The sequence below is a fragment of the Jaculus jaculus genome, chromosome 9, assembly GCF_020740685.1.
Source record: "Jaculus jaculus isolate mJacJac1 chromosome 9, mJacJac1.mat.Y.cur, whole genome shotgun sequence".
Taxonomy (NCBI): Eukaryota; Metazoa; Chordata; class Mammalia; order Rodentia; family Dipodidae; genus Jaculus; species Jaculus jaculus.
This window is the reverse complement of record NC_059110.1, coordinates 122,850,032-122,864,582: the sequence shown is the minus strand read 5'-3', so window position 1 is coordinate 122,864,582 and position 14,551 is coordinate 122,850,032. Positions and strand designations below refer to the sequence as shown.

At 50.2% G+C, this 14,551-nt stretch overlaps 2 protein-coding genes across 2 annotated transcripts in view; one reads left to right on the top strand and one right to left on the bottom strand.

Moving 5' to 3' along the window:
- Positions 1-4,683, bottom strand: part of Srp68 (signal recognition particle 68) — a 46,688-nt gene extending 42,005 nt beyond the window's left edge. The window contains exons 1-2 of the mRNA XM_004655201.2: positions 4,515-4,683; positions 3,056-3,122 (exon numbers count right to left, since the gene is read on the bottom strand). Coding sequence (XP_004655258.2) covers positions 3,056-3,122; positions 4,515-4,683 — 236 coding nt within the window. The remainder of the gene's footprint in view (positions 1-3,055; positions 3,123-4,514) is intronic.
- A 3,646-nt stretch (positions 4,684-8,329) lies between these two features.
- On the top strand, positions 8,330-9,084 carry Galr2 (galanin receptor 2). The gene is given in 5 exon segments (XM_045159569.1): positions 8,330-8,562; positions 8,564-8,708; positions 8,710-8,817; positions 8,819-8,911; positions 8,914-9,084. Coding segments are annotated over 5 exon segments (750 nt in total).
- Positions 9,085-14,551: the final 5,467 nt, after the last annotated feature.

Genomic DNA, 14,551 nt, shown 5'->3' with positions numbered 1-14,551 from the left:
CACTAAATAAAAAAATTTTTAAGGAAAAAAAAAAAAAGGAAGTCCAAGTCAGGCGTGGTGGTACATGCTTTTAATCCCAGCACTCGGGAGATCACCATTGAGTTTGAGGCCACCCTGAGACTAGAGTAAATTCCAGGTCAGTCTAAGCTAGAGTGAGACCCTACCTTGAAAAAAAAAAAACAAAAAACAAAAACAAACAAAAAGTCAAGCTGAAGAGATGGCTCAGCAGTTAAGGCACTTGCCTGGCCTGTGAAGCCTAAGGACCCATGTTCGATTCCCCAGTACCCACATAAAGCCAGAAGCAGTGGCACATGTATGTGGAGTTCGTTTGCGGTTGCTGGAGGCCCTGGTGTGTGCATCTTCTCTCTCTTTCTGCCTGTCTTCTTTCTCTGCTTGCAAATAAATAAAAGTATTGTAAAAAGAAAGGGGGTGGGGAGTCATGTGTGATGGCACACACCCTTTCTCCCAGCTATTGGGGAGGCTGAGGCAGGAGAATCAAGGCCAACAGCTCAGGGGACAACTTGGTGAGACCTTGCCTCAAAATCGAAAGTAACAAGAGGACTAGAGATAAAGCTTAGTGGTAGAGCACTTGCCCAGCAACTATGCAGCTCCAGGACAAACCCCAGCACCAACAACTGCAGCAGTACTGGACTCCTGATAAGTGCTTTTAAAAAAAATAAATAAATAAAATATAACTTATTGACCTGTTGGGGAAATCTGATAGGTTATCACTGCACTATAGCCGAGCCATTAATCTGGTAGCTTCCTCAACATTACCTGATTTTCACGGTTCTTTGGAGGAATCAGCTCTTTCTACAGAGGTTCAAGAGAAAAGCCTTTTGAGAAGTTTGCAAGGTCCTTCTGAATATATATAAAAGCTCTATTCATTCTGTTAGTCTCATCATTCACAATGTTTATTTTCTTGAGATTAGTGGTAACTGGTTTTGCTTTGTTTTTAGCCCTGAAATTTCTTTTTAATTATTTTTATTTATTTATTTATTTATTTGACAGAGAAAGCGGGGGTTGAGAATGGGTGTACCAGGGCCTCCAGGCACTGCAAACAAATTCCAGACATGTGCGCCCCATTGTGCATCTGGCTAATGTCAGTCCTGGGGAATCAAACCTGGATCCTTTGGCTTTGCAGGCAAGCACCTTAACTGCTAAGACATCCCTCCAGCCCAGCCTTGAAGGTTTTTTTTGGACATTGTTGTCTCGCCAGACCTCCAGTACCACAAGGAATGCTCAAGCCACAGGAGACTTTTTTTTTTTTTTTTTTGAGAAAACAACTCATGTAGCCCAGGCTGGCCTTGAATTCATTTTGTGGCCAAGGCTGTTCTCCTGTCTTTATCTCCCAAGTGGGTTTTTATTTTTTGAGAGAGTGTCTCATGTAACTCAGGCTGTCCTTGAACTCCATATGTAGCTGAGGATGACCTTGAACTCCTGATCTTCATACCTCCCAACTGGTAGGATTATAGGTGCTACCACACCTAGTTTATGTAACATTTAAAATACTGAAGAGGGGTGGAGAAATGGCTTAGTGGTTAATGCACTTGCCTGCGAAACCTTAAGGACCCAGGTTCGATTCCTCAGTACCCAAGTAAGCCAGATGCACAAGGTGGCGCATGTGTCTGCAGTTCATTTGCAGTGGCTAGAGGCCCTGGCATGCCCTCTGTCTCTAATAAAATAAAATAAAGCTGGACATGGTGGCACATGCCTTTAATCCTAGAACTTGGGAGTAAGAGGATCACTGTGAGTTCAAGACCACCCTAATATTATGTAGTGAATTCCAGGTCAGCATGGGCTACAGCAAGACCCTAAATTGAAAAACCAAAAGAATAAAAAATAAAATATTTAAAATACTGAAGAACCTTGAATTTAACTAAGATTCTGCAACTGGTTAAGATAAAAATTGGCCAGACATAGTGGCGCATGCCTTCAATCCCAGCACTTAGGAGGCAGAGGTAGTGAATTCCAGGTCAGCCTGGGCTAGAGAACGAGACCCTGCCTTGGGGAAAAAAAAAAAAAAAAAAAGGACAAAAATTGGAAAAAAAAATTTTTTTTAATTGGTTACCAACCAGGTCTAGCTCACACCTATAAGCACTCAAGAGGAACAGACAGGATTGCTAAATTTGAGGCATCTGGTCTACATAGTGAGTTCCAGGATGACAAGGCTATACAGTGAGACTCTGTCTTTAAAAAAAAAAGGGGGGGGCTGGATTGATGGCTTAGCAGTTAAGCACTTGCCTGTGAGGCCTAAGGACCCCGGTTCAAGGCTCGATTCCTCAGGACCCACGTTAGCCAGATGCACAAAAGGGCGCATGCGTCTGGAGTTCGTTTGCAGTGGCTGGAGGCCCTGGTGTGCCCATTTTCTCTCTCTCTCTCTCTCTCTCTCTCTCTCTCTCTCTCTCAGTCTCTCTGTCACTCTCAAATAAATAAAAATGAAACAAAAAAAAATTTAAAAAAAATAGGTGGGGGGCTGGAGAGATGGCTTAGCAGTAAAGCACTTGCCTGTGAAGCCAAAGGACCCTGGTTCGAGGCTTGATTCCCCAGGACCCATGTTAGCCAGATGCACAAAGGGGATGCGTGTCTGGAGTTCGTTTGCAATGGCTGGAGCCTCTGGCGTGCCCATTCTCTCTATCTGCCTTTCTCTGTCGCTCTCAAATAAATTAAAAAAAAAAAAACACAGGTGGGGGAGGAGGAGGAAGATTACTATAATTACCAGAAGCTTGTAAAATTGTGGGACAAAAATGGATAAAAAGGATAGTTTCTTAAATTTTTAAAGTCCAGCCTAAAAGGTTCCCACCTTTACCCCCAGCACTTGGGAGGCTGAGGTAAGAGGACTGCTTTGGCTACAGACTGAGTTACTGGTCAGCCTCTCTCACTCTAGTGAGACTGCCTCAAAAAAGTTTTTTTTTAACTTAAAAACTGCAAATCTTTTAAAGACTCAGTAGAAATCCAATGCTGAACAACCCAGGAACAGCAAGCAGGGAAATAACAAAAGAAAGCCATTAGGAAATCTGTAATTATACCCAGGTATCTCGTACATGACACTAACCTGTACCGCTGAAAATCTCCATGCCGCAAGCCATGCTGCTGCTGGGACTCCTTGATAATCTGAAGAACTAGAGCCACGGTTAAGGAAGAGCTTACGATGGCAAGACTCCAAATAGGTCAGACCCATACCACTGGTCCATATTTGCGACAAACCACAGCATATCACATCTGTGAGATTCCTAGTCAGTTAAACCAGGGAAATCTTTTGTAATCATTTCAATAGCTAGCTTATCAAAGGACAAGAATAAATTGGAGAAGAAAAAAAGTTAATTGCTTGAGCTGTTATTATTTTCAAGCTTGAAAAGGAGGGTGTTGTCATTAGGGATTGCTGAAACCCAGCTGCTTCAATCTGTTGGATTCTAGATGCTGACTGTAATTGTGATGGTCTCCACCTGGACCCCACCTAGCACTCATTCAAGCAGCCTGAGATTATACATGATAGGTACTGTTTCTTTTTGCAGCCTATAACTTTGCCAAGTTTAACTTAACAGCTACAGTGCTTCCAAAGCTTGTTATTAGTACATGCCAATCAAGATAAGCCAGTTTCCATTTTATATCTTTCCTTATTAAAATGTTTTCTACAAGGGACTTATAGTAAAAATCAGGGAGATCTGTTGTAACATTCATTAGAACTATACCACAAAAGCAAAAAGTAAATCCACAAATCCCTGAGAATTCACACAAAAGTAGCAAGCTGAACATGTTTTCAGAAACTTCCCTTAGATCTTTCTCCATGAGTTATTCATTTCAAAAAACCGTGAACTACCCAGTAGTGATGCTTGCTGTAATCCCAGCATCTCAGAAGGTGGGATTCAGCGGCAGGATAAGCAGTTCAAGGCCAGCCTGAGCTACATAGCAAAATCCTGCCTCAGAAGCAAACAACAAAAGCTGGTGTTTCGAGCAAGCTAGTGAGATTCAGACTAATGAAAACTAGAAGCTGATTCCTCCAGCTCTCGAGAAGACTCCCACAACATACAACGCCCACTGGGAAAACCGCACCACTGAGAATAAGTTCATTTCCTTTACTTCCAAAGCCGTACTTTTTCCCTTTTGCCGAGCCTGACAGCTGTCAAACAAGAGTACTAAAGCGAAACGTCAAGACTGCAGTTTCCTATTCCCCACTTCGGCGGCATGAGGTAGCTGGGCAGGCGGTCTGCGGGATGACCAGGGTGTCCCTCCCGGCTCAGCCCCTTCGCAACGGGGCAACAGCAGCCACTTGCCCAATAGCCCTATGCCACCTGGAAGCAAAGCAGGATCCCCAGCCTGGAAGGCCAGGGACGTGCGGGGAAAGCCTTGTCCAGGGACAAACCCTAGACCGCGGGCTGTCAAACACCAAGGACAAGAGACACTAGAGCCCTCGGCCTCCCCGTCCCGGGCGCGGATACCCGCTGCCTCGCCCGCCCCCAAGCCCTCCAGATCGACACGTAGACATAGCGAGTTAGGCCCCGGCTCCAGGATACTCTCCAAACTCAGGCTGTCTCCGAACTCTTTGCTTGCCTTCGACCCGGCTGACGGGCGTTCGTTCTCTTTATTTTCCTCTCCTGCGGCACTGCGTCCGCCGCCGCTGCCGCCGCTACTGCCGCCGCCGCCGCCGCCGCCGCCACCCGGGAGCTGCTTCTCGGCGGCCATCTTGCCCCTGCGCCGCGGAGCAGGACGGGATAGAGGAGGCGGGGCGGGCGGGGCGGGGAGAGCGGCCCCGGCCGGGCGGGGGCTGATGGGATACCGGCGGACTCCGCCGCCGCCGCGGGCCGCCCAGCCCTTTGCCCGAGCGCGCTGGCGCGTGGGCTCGGGCTCCCGGGTCGCTTAGGTGGGCGAAGCTAGGTGCCGGAGGACCTAGGGGCCCATCTCCTGTCCACCACAGGTAGGAGGACCAGAGATAAATGCCCACAGCCTGCAGTTTCTGCTCCAGGACTCGGTGAACGCGTGATGGACGTACACCTGTCATCTCAGCACTGGGGAGACTCAGGCACAGAGGACTGCTGCGAGTTCGAGGCTTTGGCCTACAGTGACACCCTGCTTCAAAGAGAGAGAGAGAGAGCTTAATTAAATGGGGTGTAGTGCCTCACAGTTGTAAATCCTAGTGCCTTAACCGCTGAGCCATCTCTTCTGCCCATGGTTTACGTCTTTAACCGCAGCACTTGGGAGGTTGAGGCAGGAGAATTTCCATGAGTTCAAGGCTAACCTGGAGTACATAGCAAGACCTTGTCTCAAAAGACCACGAGGAGGGCTGGAGAGGTTACTTAATGTTTAAGGCACTTGCTTGCAAAGCCTAAGGACCCAGGTTCAATCCTCCAGGTGTCAGGTAAACCAGATGCACAAGGTGGTGCATGTGTCTGGAGTTCATTAGTCGTGGTTAGAGGCCCTGGTGTGCCCCTTCTCTCTCGCTGTCTCAAATAAAAATATAAGGGCTGGAGACATGGCTTAGTGGTTAAGGCGCTTGCCTGTGATGCCTAAGGATCCAGGTTCGACTCTTCAGGTCCCACATAAAGCCAGATGCACAAACTGGTACATGCATCAGGAGTTCATTTGCACACATTCTGTCTCTTCTCTATATATCTCTGCTTGCAAATTAATAATAAAAAACATTCTTTTAAAAAAACCACAATGAGCCAGGCATGGTGGCACATGCCTTTAATCCTAGCACTAGGGAGGCAGAGATAGAGGATCACTGTGAGTTTGAGGCCACCCTGATACTACATAGTGAATTCCAGGTCAGCCTGTGCTAGAGTGAGACCCTGCCTCAAACACACAAAAACAAACAAACAAACAAAGCATTATGGCCTGGGTTCCAGTACCCACGTAAAGCCAGACTTTCAAAGTGGCACCTGCATCTGGAATTCATTTGCTAAAAGCAAGAGTTGGGGGCTGGAGAGATGGCTTAGAGGTTAAGGTGCTTGCCTGCTCAGTCAAAGGACTGATGTTCGATTCCCCAGGACCCATGTAAGCCAGATGCACAAGGTGGCACATGCATCTGGAGTTTGTTTACAGAGGCTGAAGGCCTTGGCATGCTCATTATTTTTTTCTCTCTCTCTTTCAATCTTTCTCTCAAATAAATAAATGAAAGAAAAATCAAGGCAAGAGTTGGGAGTACAGGTTGGGGCTGGAAAGGGAAGCAGGACTCTGGGATCCAGAAGGGACATATTGAATGAATAGGACACCAAGACTGCGAAGGGTCCAGCGGCAGTAAAACACAAAGGGAACAAAGGACTAAGAATAGATGACAGGGCTGGAGAGATGGCTTAGTGGTTAAGCGCTTGCCTGTGAAGCCTAAGGACCCCGGTTCGAGGCTCAGTTCCCCAGGTCCCACGTTAGCCAGATGCACAAGGGGGCGCACGCGTCTGGAGTTCGTTTACAGAGGCTGGAAGCCCTGGCGCGCCCATTCTCTCTCTCTCTCCCTCTATCTGTCTTTCTCTCTGTGTCTGTCGCTCTCAAATAAATAAATAAAAATTTAAAAAAAAAAAGAATAGATGACATTGTGTCCCTCAGTTAAGTCTGTCTTCCAACCTTAAAAGCTGCACAATGGGCTGGAGAGATGGCTTAGCGGTTAAGCGCTTGCCTGTGAAGCCGAAGGACCCGGGTTCGAGGCTCGGTTCCCCAGGTCCCACGTTAGCCAGATGCACAAGGGGGCGCACGCGTCTGGAGTTCATTTGCAGAGGCTGGAAGCCCTGGCGCGCCCATTCTCTCTCTCTCCCTCTATCTGTCTTTCTCTCTGTGTCTGTTGTTCTCAAATAAATAAATAAAAATTTAAAAAAAAAAAGTTGTCTTTGCAAGTGGCATTTAAAAAAACAAAAGCTGCACAAGAGCTGGGGAAATTGTTCAGCTGTTAGAGATGCTTACTTGTAAAGCCTGGCAGCCTGGGTACCCACTAAAGCCAGATGCGCAAAGTGCAGCATGCTGAGTTTGTTTGTAGCCCAGGTGGACCCATTTTTTTCTCTCTCTGAAGAAAATATTTTTTCATTATTTTATTTTTTTATTGACAACTTCCATAATAGACAATAAGCCATGGTAATGCCCTCCCCCATCATTCCCCTTCACAACTCCACTCTCCATTATATCCCCTCCCCCCCCCAATCAGTCTTTCCTTTTTCAAGGTAGGGTCTCACTCTAGCTCAGGCTGACCTGGAATTCTCTGTGTAGTCTCAGGGTGGCCTTGAACTCTGAGAACCTCCTACCTCTGCCTCCCAGGTGCTGGGATTCAAGGCATGCGCCACCATGGCTGACAGTCTTTCTTATTATTGATGTCATGATCTTTTCCTCCTATTAAGATGGTCTTGTGTAGGTAGTGTCACACACTGGCCATTTTGTATCTAGAAGGGTGCACTGTAAGGAGTCCCATCCCTCTTTTGGCTCTTGCAGTCTTCCCCCACCTCTTCTGCAATAAACAAATATTTTTGAAAACCTAGGCAATGCACAGCATTTCTCAGTTTTCACAGATTGTGCTTGGACTCAATGCCCTGGTGAGATATCTATGTAGCTTGTAAGTAATTTGCTCAGAACAGCCAGACTGGGTAGTCGAGTGCATGAAGGGAAGCATTTACCTCAGCGCCAAGTTCAGAGCTCTGTCTGGACTTGCCTGCGTTGTCTGAGCAAGCATTAAACTTGGGTCTGGACTGTGGAACTAGGACGCTTATGAGAAAGACCTAAACTCCTCAAGGGTATGCCTGAGGGTCCCTAGCTCAGTCCTGACTCACCCAGCACCCCGCTCCAGGCCAAAGGAGCGCGCTGTCCGGATGTCCATCCCCAGCTGGACAGTGCAAGAGGCACCTTCCAGAACGTGCAGGACTCTCGTGGATCAGGCTTGAAAAGACACTCCGAGGTGGAATACGAGTCTGATCCAGTATCTCCTTCTCCCTTTCCACATCCTGTGGGCCTCCCCGCACCCACTACCGAGCAGAGCAGCCTGGATTGTCTGGAGTGAGCTCGAGGGACCCGCAGAGCTCAGGCTTCCTTCAGGAATTTCCTCTCTGGACCTTGGCCCACACTTCCCAGGCTGCCTGCTAGGGCCTCTGGCGCGGACGGGGTTTCTACCTCCTCGGGTACTGTCAATAATGAACTATCGCAGGCTCTCGGAGCCCCAGTGCTTTGAGGTGCCCTCGCGCCTGGAGTATATTGATGTTCACTTTCCTGGGGCCAACAGAAGAAGAGTGGCCAGATGCACCTTTCCTGCTGCAGGGCCCTTTTCCACCTACTTCAGCACAGCATCGGCTCCCGGTGCACGGCGGTCTAACCATGCTTGCGTTGGAGACCATGCTCAAGAGCTGCTATGAAGTTGGCGATGCAGCGCCAGTTGCCCAGAGGTCGTGAATCCGCCGGCGCACCCGACGTCTCCCCTTATCCCCCTCCCCCAGGTAGCTGGCCATCCGCTATCCCTGCAGTCCGCGAGCTGGTGGCCATTGGGATGCTCTGGGGAGTGGCCCTGCTGCGCTCCAGGACCTACCTGAGCTACTATGACCTGTCGCAGCTGGCCAACCTGACCGCGTGCCACCCAGCGTGGAGCGCGCCTCGCCACAGACCTTTGCGCCTTCGTCTTCAGCTGGTTGCTGGCTCTGTGGCTGAGGTCTGGTGCCCAGCGGGCCAAACGCGAGGTGATGCACGTGACCGTCTCGGTGGGCCAGCTCTTCTGCCTCTATGGAGTGCCCCACCACGCGCTTACCCCTCTGCGTATAGTTTGGCCGCTTCCTGGTCACTCGAGCCATTTGCAAGCTGTGCATCCTTGTGCACCTGGTATCCAATGCCAACTCCTGTGTTAACCCCATCCTTTCCTTACGCCCTGGTCTCGGAGCACTTCTGCAAGATCTGCGCAGGTCTCTTGCCCCGCGCCACACGACCAGCCTCAGGCCGAGTGAGCGATGGGCGCGGGACACCCACGCTGGCAGCCATGCTGGAGCCCGAGTACACGAGTACACAGACGTGACGCATATGAGGGAGGCGGTGTGGCCTCTGGTCCCTGCACCAACCCTTCCCAGCTGTGCAGCCTCCAGTAAAGCTCTTGGTCTGTCAAGGGATCCAAACAACATCCTGGCAGTGTGACCTGAGGACACCTTTCGAATGTGTGGATGTCAGAGTTGAAGCCAGAGATTGGGTAGAGTAGGGAAAGTTTTGTTAAGTAAAATGCACACAGGCTGGAGAGATGGCTTAGCCATTAAGGCACTTCCCTGCAAAGCCAAAAGACCCAGGTTCAATTCCCCAGGACCCATGTAAACCAGATGCACCAAGGTGGCACATGTGTCTGAAGTTCATTTGCAGCGGCTGGAGGCCCTGGCGCACCCATTCTCTCTTTCAAATAAATATGTAAAAAAAATATTAAAAAATTTAAAAGCACAAATTGCTATGGTAGTGGCACATGCCTGTAATATCAGCCATCAAGTTTAAGGTCGTCCTGTGCTACAGGAAATCCTGACTCAAAAACAAACAATCACCAAAATAATAGATAAAAAGCACAAACCAGCTGTGTGTGGTGGCGCACGCCTTTAACCCCAGCACTCAGGAGGCAGAGGTAGGAGGACTGCCGTGAGTTTGAGGCCACCCTGAGACTCCATAGTGAATTCCAGGTCAGCCTGGGCTAGAGCAAGACCCTTCCTCGAAAAACCAAAAAAAAAAAAAGCACAAACCATTTCAAGTGTTGTGATGCACTGTCTCCTGGAATTTCTCAACAGTCATGAGGCCATGGGAGGATAAGTCTCTGGAACTTTAGGGGCAGGAGCTTCTGACGAATAGGCGCAGGGTACTTTGCTAAGTTGCCAGGCAGCCGCCAGCGCTGAGAACAGGCAGGTTAAAATAAAAATCCCTAATTAAAGAAGCTGGGAATCCAGAGACCACCAAAGGCTCTTCATACATCCGTCCATTGCACATAGGTCACTAAGCTATCAGCCAATTTGTGTGACAAAGACGGTGCTTAAGGGGGTTAGTCACAAAACCTAGAAGAGGTCCATTTGTGGGCATGAGGAGTCCTTATCTGCTTCCAGTTCCCTGGAGTCCCCTTGAGTCTGGGCAGCCTCATCAGTGCCCACTCACTTTTGGCCGGCATTTCCTTCCCTTGCTGCAGCTGAGCCAGACCAGGTCTCTAGCTTCTCAGTATCTGCCATCAAGTCACCTCCCAGCAGGTTCCACAGCAGTGATGGGTTCTAAAGCATCAGTGGGTTGGGGTAAACTGAGAATTCACTTTTTGCATCTAACTTTATGTAGGTGCTGGAGAACTGACCGTGGGCCAGCAGGCTTTGTAAGAAAGTGCCTTTTAAAAAAAATTTTGTTTTCTTGAGGTAGGGTGTTGATCCAGCTCAGGCTGACCTGGAATTCATTATGTAGTCTCAGGGTAGCCTTGAACCCACAGTGATCCTCCTACCTCTGCCTCCCCAGTGCTGGGATTAAAGGCATGTGCCACCACTCCCAAGCTGAAAATACAGTGGAAGAATAGCAATGCACTCATGTTTGCGCATGAGCTGGTTTCTACCTGTCCCTGGGCTTGGCCCACGCTCAAAAAGTTTGTGTGTGTTTTCCCCCGAGGTAGGGTCTCATTGTAGCTTAGGCTAACCTGGAACTCTCTGTAGTCCCAGCCTGGCCTCACAGCAATCCTTCTACCTCTGCATCCCAAGTGCTGGTACTAAAGGTGTGCACCACCAAACCAGGCTTTCCAGAAACTTGAACCAATGCTTCATAAAATCAGATCCTTGTTTAAAGGGAGGCAGGGACAACGACGTCCCCATCTCACATCCGGCAGAGGCACTTTGGCCAAACGTTTCTTTAGCCATATTTTTGCCAGCCACTGAAACACAGAAGAGGCCTGTGACCACAGCCCTGACTAGAAAAAACAGTGATGGTGGGAAGCCCCAGGCTTGTCCTCCCCTCTACAAGCTTGGAAAGGAACAACAGATTGCAGGTGGTGGAAATGGAACAGGGCAGAACACCTAGGAAGGGACTGAGTGGCTGGAGCTTTTGTTTTTGAGTGTGTGGGGACCCAAGGGTGGGAAGGCCATGCACAAGGCAACTGCCTCCATCCAACAGCTCAGAGCCCAGAGAAGAGGCTGAAGCACGGGCAGCAGGTTAGGCTCCACCGCTCTGTCCAGCCCCTGCTGATGGCTCTGTTCGGCATGCTCCATCTTCCCGTCCCCTGGTTCAGCACCACCCAGCACTTGGCCTGGGCACCCAGCTCCCACGACATAAGGTTGAAAACTTTGGGATTTGGACCTCAGGCTAATCATGACCTCATCCATCAGGCCTGGCCATCCTTCAACCTCAATGCACTCCTGGAGTTTTAGGAAGTCATTCAGATTAGAAAAGAAAAAGATTGTGCACCCCTGCTGGTATGTGTCCATGTTTTAAGCCTTGTGAGGTCTTAGTAGGGCTTGGGACTCAAGTGACAAACTTGGGGTGGGGCAGAACTTAATCTCAATTAGCACCATAGCCTCCTGCCATAGCATCCAACCTGAGAGCGCACACACACACACCAATCTTCAGTTCTGGATGTTTGATGACTCTTGTGTGCGCCCCAGCAGGCAGTCACGCCGCTCTGGGATTCACTCTGGACACCCAACCTCCATAGGAAAGTGTGAGGCAGGAATTTCAGGAAGCCATTACACACAACCCTTCCCCACACAGAGCCTGGAGGCCTTCTTGGATAGCCCTCTCCTGCTGATTACCACTGATCCATCTGTAAAACCTCTTCTACCAGAACCCTGAGGGCCTGGTGGACATGGCATCTTCCTCTGTAGGCTACGGGTGCACTGCAAGCATCAGGGCCCACAGGTCCAAGACACAGATGGCCATGTGGAGCTTAATGTGGTCCTCATCATGGAGACTGTGACTTGGGCCTCATCCACTTCCTCAGGGACCAGAACCGTGGCCACCTCGGCTTCTACTTTTCCAATAACACTGATGCTGACAGTCCAGGCTGTGAGAGGGTGAAGAGTGGGGGATGCCAAAGGGGGCACTGGCCTCCAGCCCAGGCTGGCACAGAGCTGAGCTCTAGGGTCCAGGTTCAGACAAGTCTCCACCTAACACCCCCACCTGCTCAGGGGAGCTGAGTGGAGCCCAGAGCAGCACTTTATCTGGCACCTTCTTTTCAGTTCTCCTCTCAGCTGTAGCCTCGTCACCCCCTCCAGGGTCACAGTTCCAGATACCACAGCACTCCACAGCCCTGGGGTCCTGGTCACTTCTTGCTTCTTTCCCCAGAGCAATAGGTCTTCACGGTAAGGCTGAACTCTAGGGGTGGGTCAGCTACATCAAGTCTGAATGCCCAGGCTGCTGGAGACTCATTCCTGAAGGCAACTGAGGGGTAACCACTCAGTACACATCCACAAACCCATCAGGTGATGATGACAGAGAAGTAACCCCATGAAAACCCACAGCTCCTGCCCTGTGGACCCTAACATTTCAGGTGTGAGACGGTGTACAGGTACGTGACTCTTCCCTGGTGCCAAGTGCATTTATTGTTACAATGAAAATTCATCTATGAGGGCAGAGGAGATGGATCAGAGGTTAAAGGCACTTGCTTGCAAAGACTGCCCACCTAGGTTCATTTCCCCAGTACCCACAATGTGTCTGGAATTGTTCACAGCAGCAAGAGGCCCTAGTGTGTCCCTACTCATCCTCTTTGCAAATAACTCAAACTCAGCCCAGGCTGACCTGGAATACACTATGTAGTCTCAGGCTGGCCTCAAACTGGGCAGTCCTCCTCCCTCTGCCTCATGAGTGCTGGGATTAAAGGCGTGTACACCACCACGCCTGGAAGGCCCCTCTTTTAACTGGGGACAGTCTGAGCTACTCCCAAAGGTTGGAAACTTTCCTAGGGATCAGTTTCACCTCCCAGTGGCCCCCGCCATCAGAAGCCAGCAGCATTTCTCATTTCTGTTTCTATTCCCAGGGTCACGCTATCCCCTAGTTCATTTTTCCCATGTCTGTCCCTCAGTGACGGAGCTAGAATTCCAGGCCCATGTGGGGAGTGAGATTCTGAGTGTCAAGCGGCAACATGCAGTTCATGATGTGAAAGCCCAGACCCCATCCCGGCACCTGGGCCCTGCTTCCAGGTGACAGTGGCTCAAACTGGGACAAAGGCTGATGGAGGGGAGCAGGGTAGTAGAGGCAGGACACCACCCCTGCCTGGACATTCCAGGAAAGGCCTGGCTTTCTCCTTTCAGCTGGGCCTTTAGAATACAGGGCTCGAGTCGATCCTGGTACTTTCGTTTCTGGGGAGGCACGCTGCTTGCCGGCATGGGGGGGGACGACTGCTGCCCCTACTAGGTAGCATGGTTGCTGGGCTACTTTGTTTTCCACTTCTCCCCGTGCAAGCCCTTCCTAGCTACTCTTCCTGAAACCCACTACTCAGGAAGACCTATTCTCTCCCCTGGCTCTGAGTAGGATCACCACATCTGGCCTGTCTTTTTCCTCCACCACCTGTTGCCATTTCAGGCTCTGCCCAGCCAGGCCTACTCTTGACATCTATCTCTTCCTGCCTCCAGTTTCCTTCTTCATGGTCCTGCCGTTGCCACTCTTCCTCAACATCACAGACTGTGCTGCTGGCCCGAGACAGCCTTGGGACAAGAGCCTCCCAGCCCAGTTCCAGAAGAGAATGGAGCACTCAGGAAAACCCAGCACCTAATCACAAAAGGTGGGCAAGAGCTAAGGCCCCTTCTTCGGGTACAGTGCCATGGGGAAAGAATGGGCAGATTAGATTTGACTGAACAGAGCTGACCGCTGCACACCTGGGTCTGGGACTAACTCAAGGGCGGCTAGGCATGCTGCAGGCTCTCCACATTTACTCTGCTGGCTCTCCGTCTCTGGGTTCTCTGGAAGAAGCAGGTTTGCTTGAAGGAGGAGTCCAGCTAAAGGCCCAGGTAACCTTAGTCCTCTGAGATAAAACCCGTGTCTGACAGAGCTAAGAGGCTGTTTCCTCCACTTAGGATAGGCCAGACGCAAACTTCCATTAGTTGAGACTCTAAGGGAAGAGAATAGAGACTGTGGACCCATGGCTTCACCTTCTGCTCTGGGAGAGCGTGCCAGAGGCGCTTGGGGGACAGCTCCTTTCCCCCCACTCCCAGTGAGCATCTCCCCGAGAGGAAAGTGGTGGAGAAGCTGGGCTCAAGCTGCTGTCCACATCTTCCTTGGGTATGTGACCTGTGTGATGTGTGCCCAGCTCATCTTTGCTGGAGTCTGGATGTGGGCAATGTGCAAGTCTGCCCTAGCATTTGACAAGGCTGCCTATCCGTGGAGAACCTGGCCTGTAACAGGGAAGGACCCAGGCTGCAGATTGGAGGCAGCAGCACAGCTTCCCACAGCTGGGGTGGGGCCGGGGCAGGGTCTTTGGAGAGAGGAGGAAGGTAACCAAGGCCAACTATATTTCCTAACTCTGGAGCTCTCCCCTTGGTGTGCATAAAAAGGGCGTGTGAAAAGACCATCACCAAAGTTTAAGTGCACCTTAAGGGGCTGCCTTCCTTGAATTCAGCTGCTCATTGTCATCCTAAGTAGGTGGGGCCAAACTTCACATCCACTATCCCCCCACTTT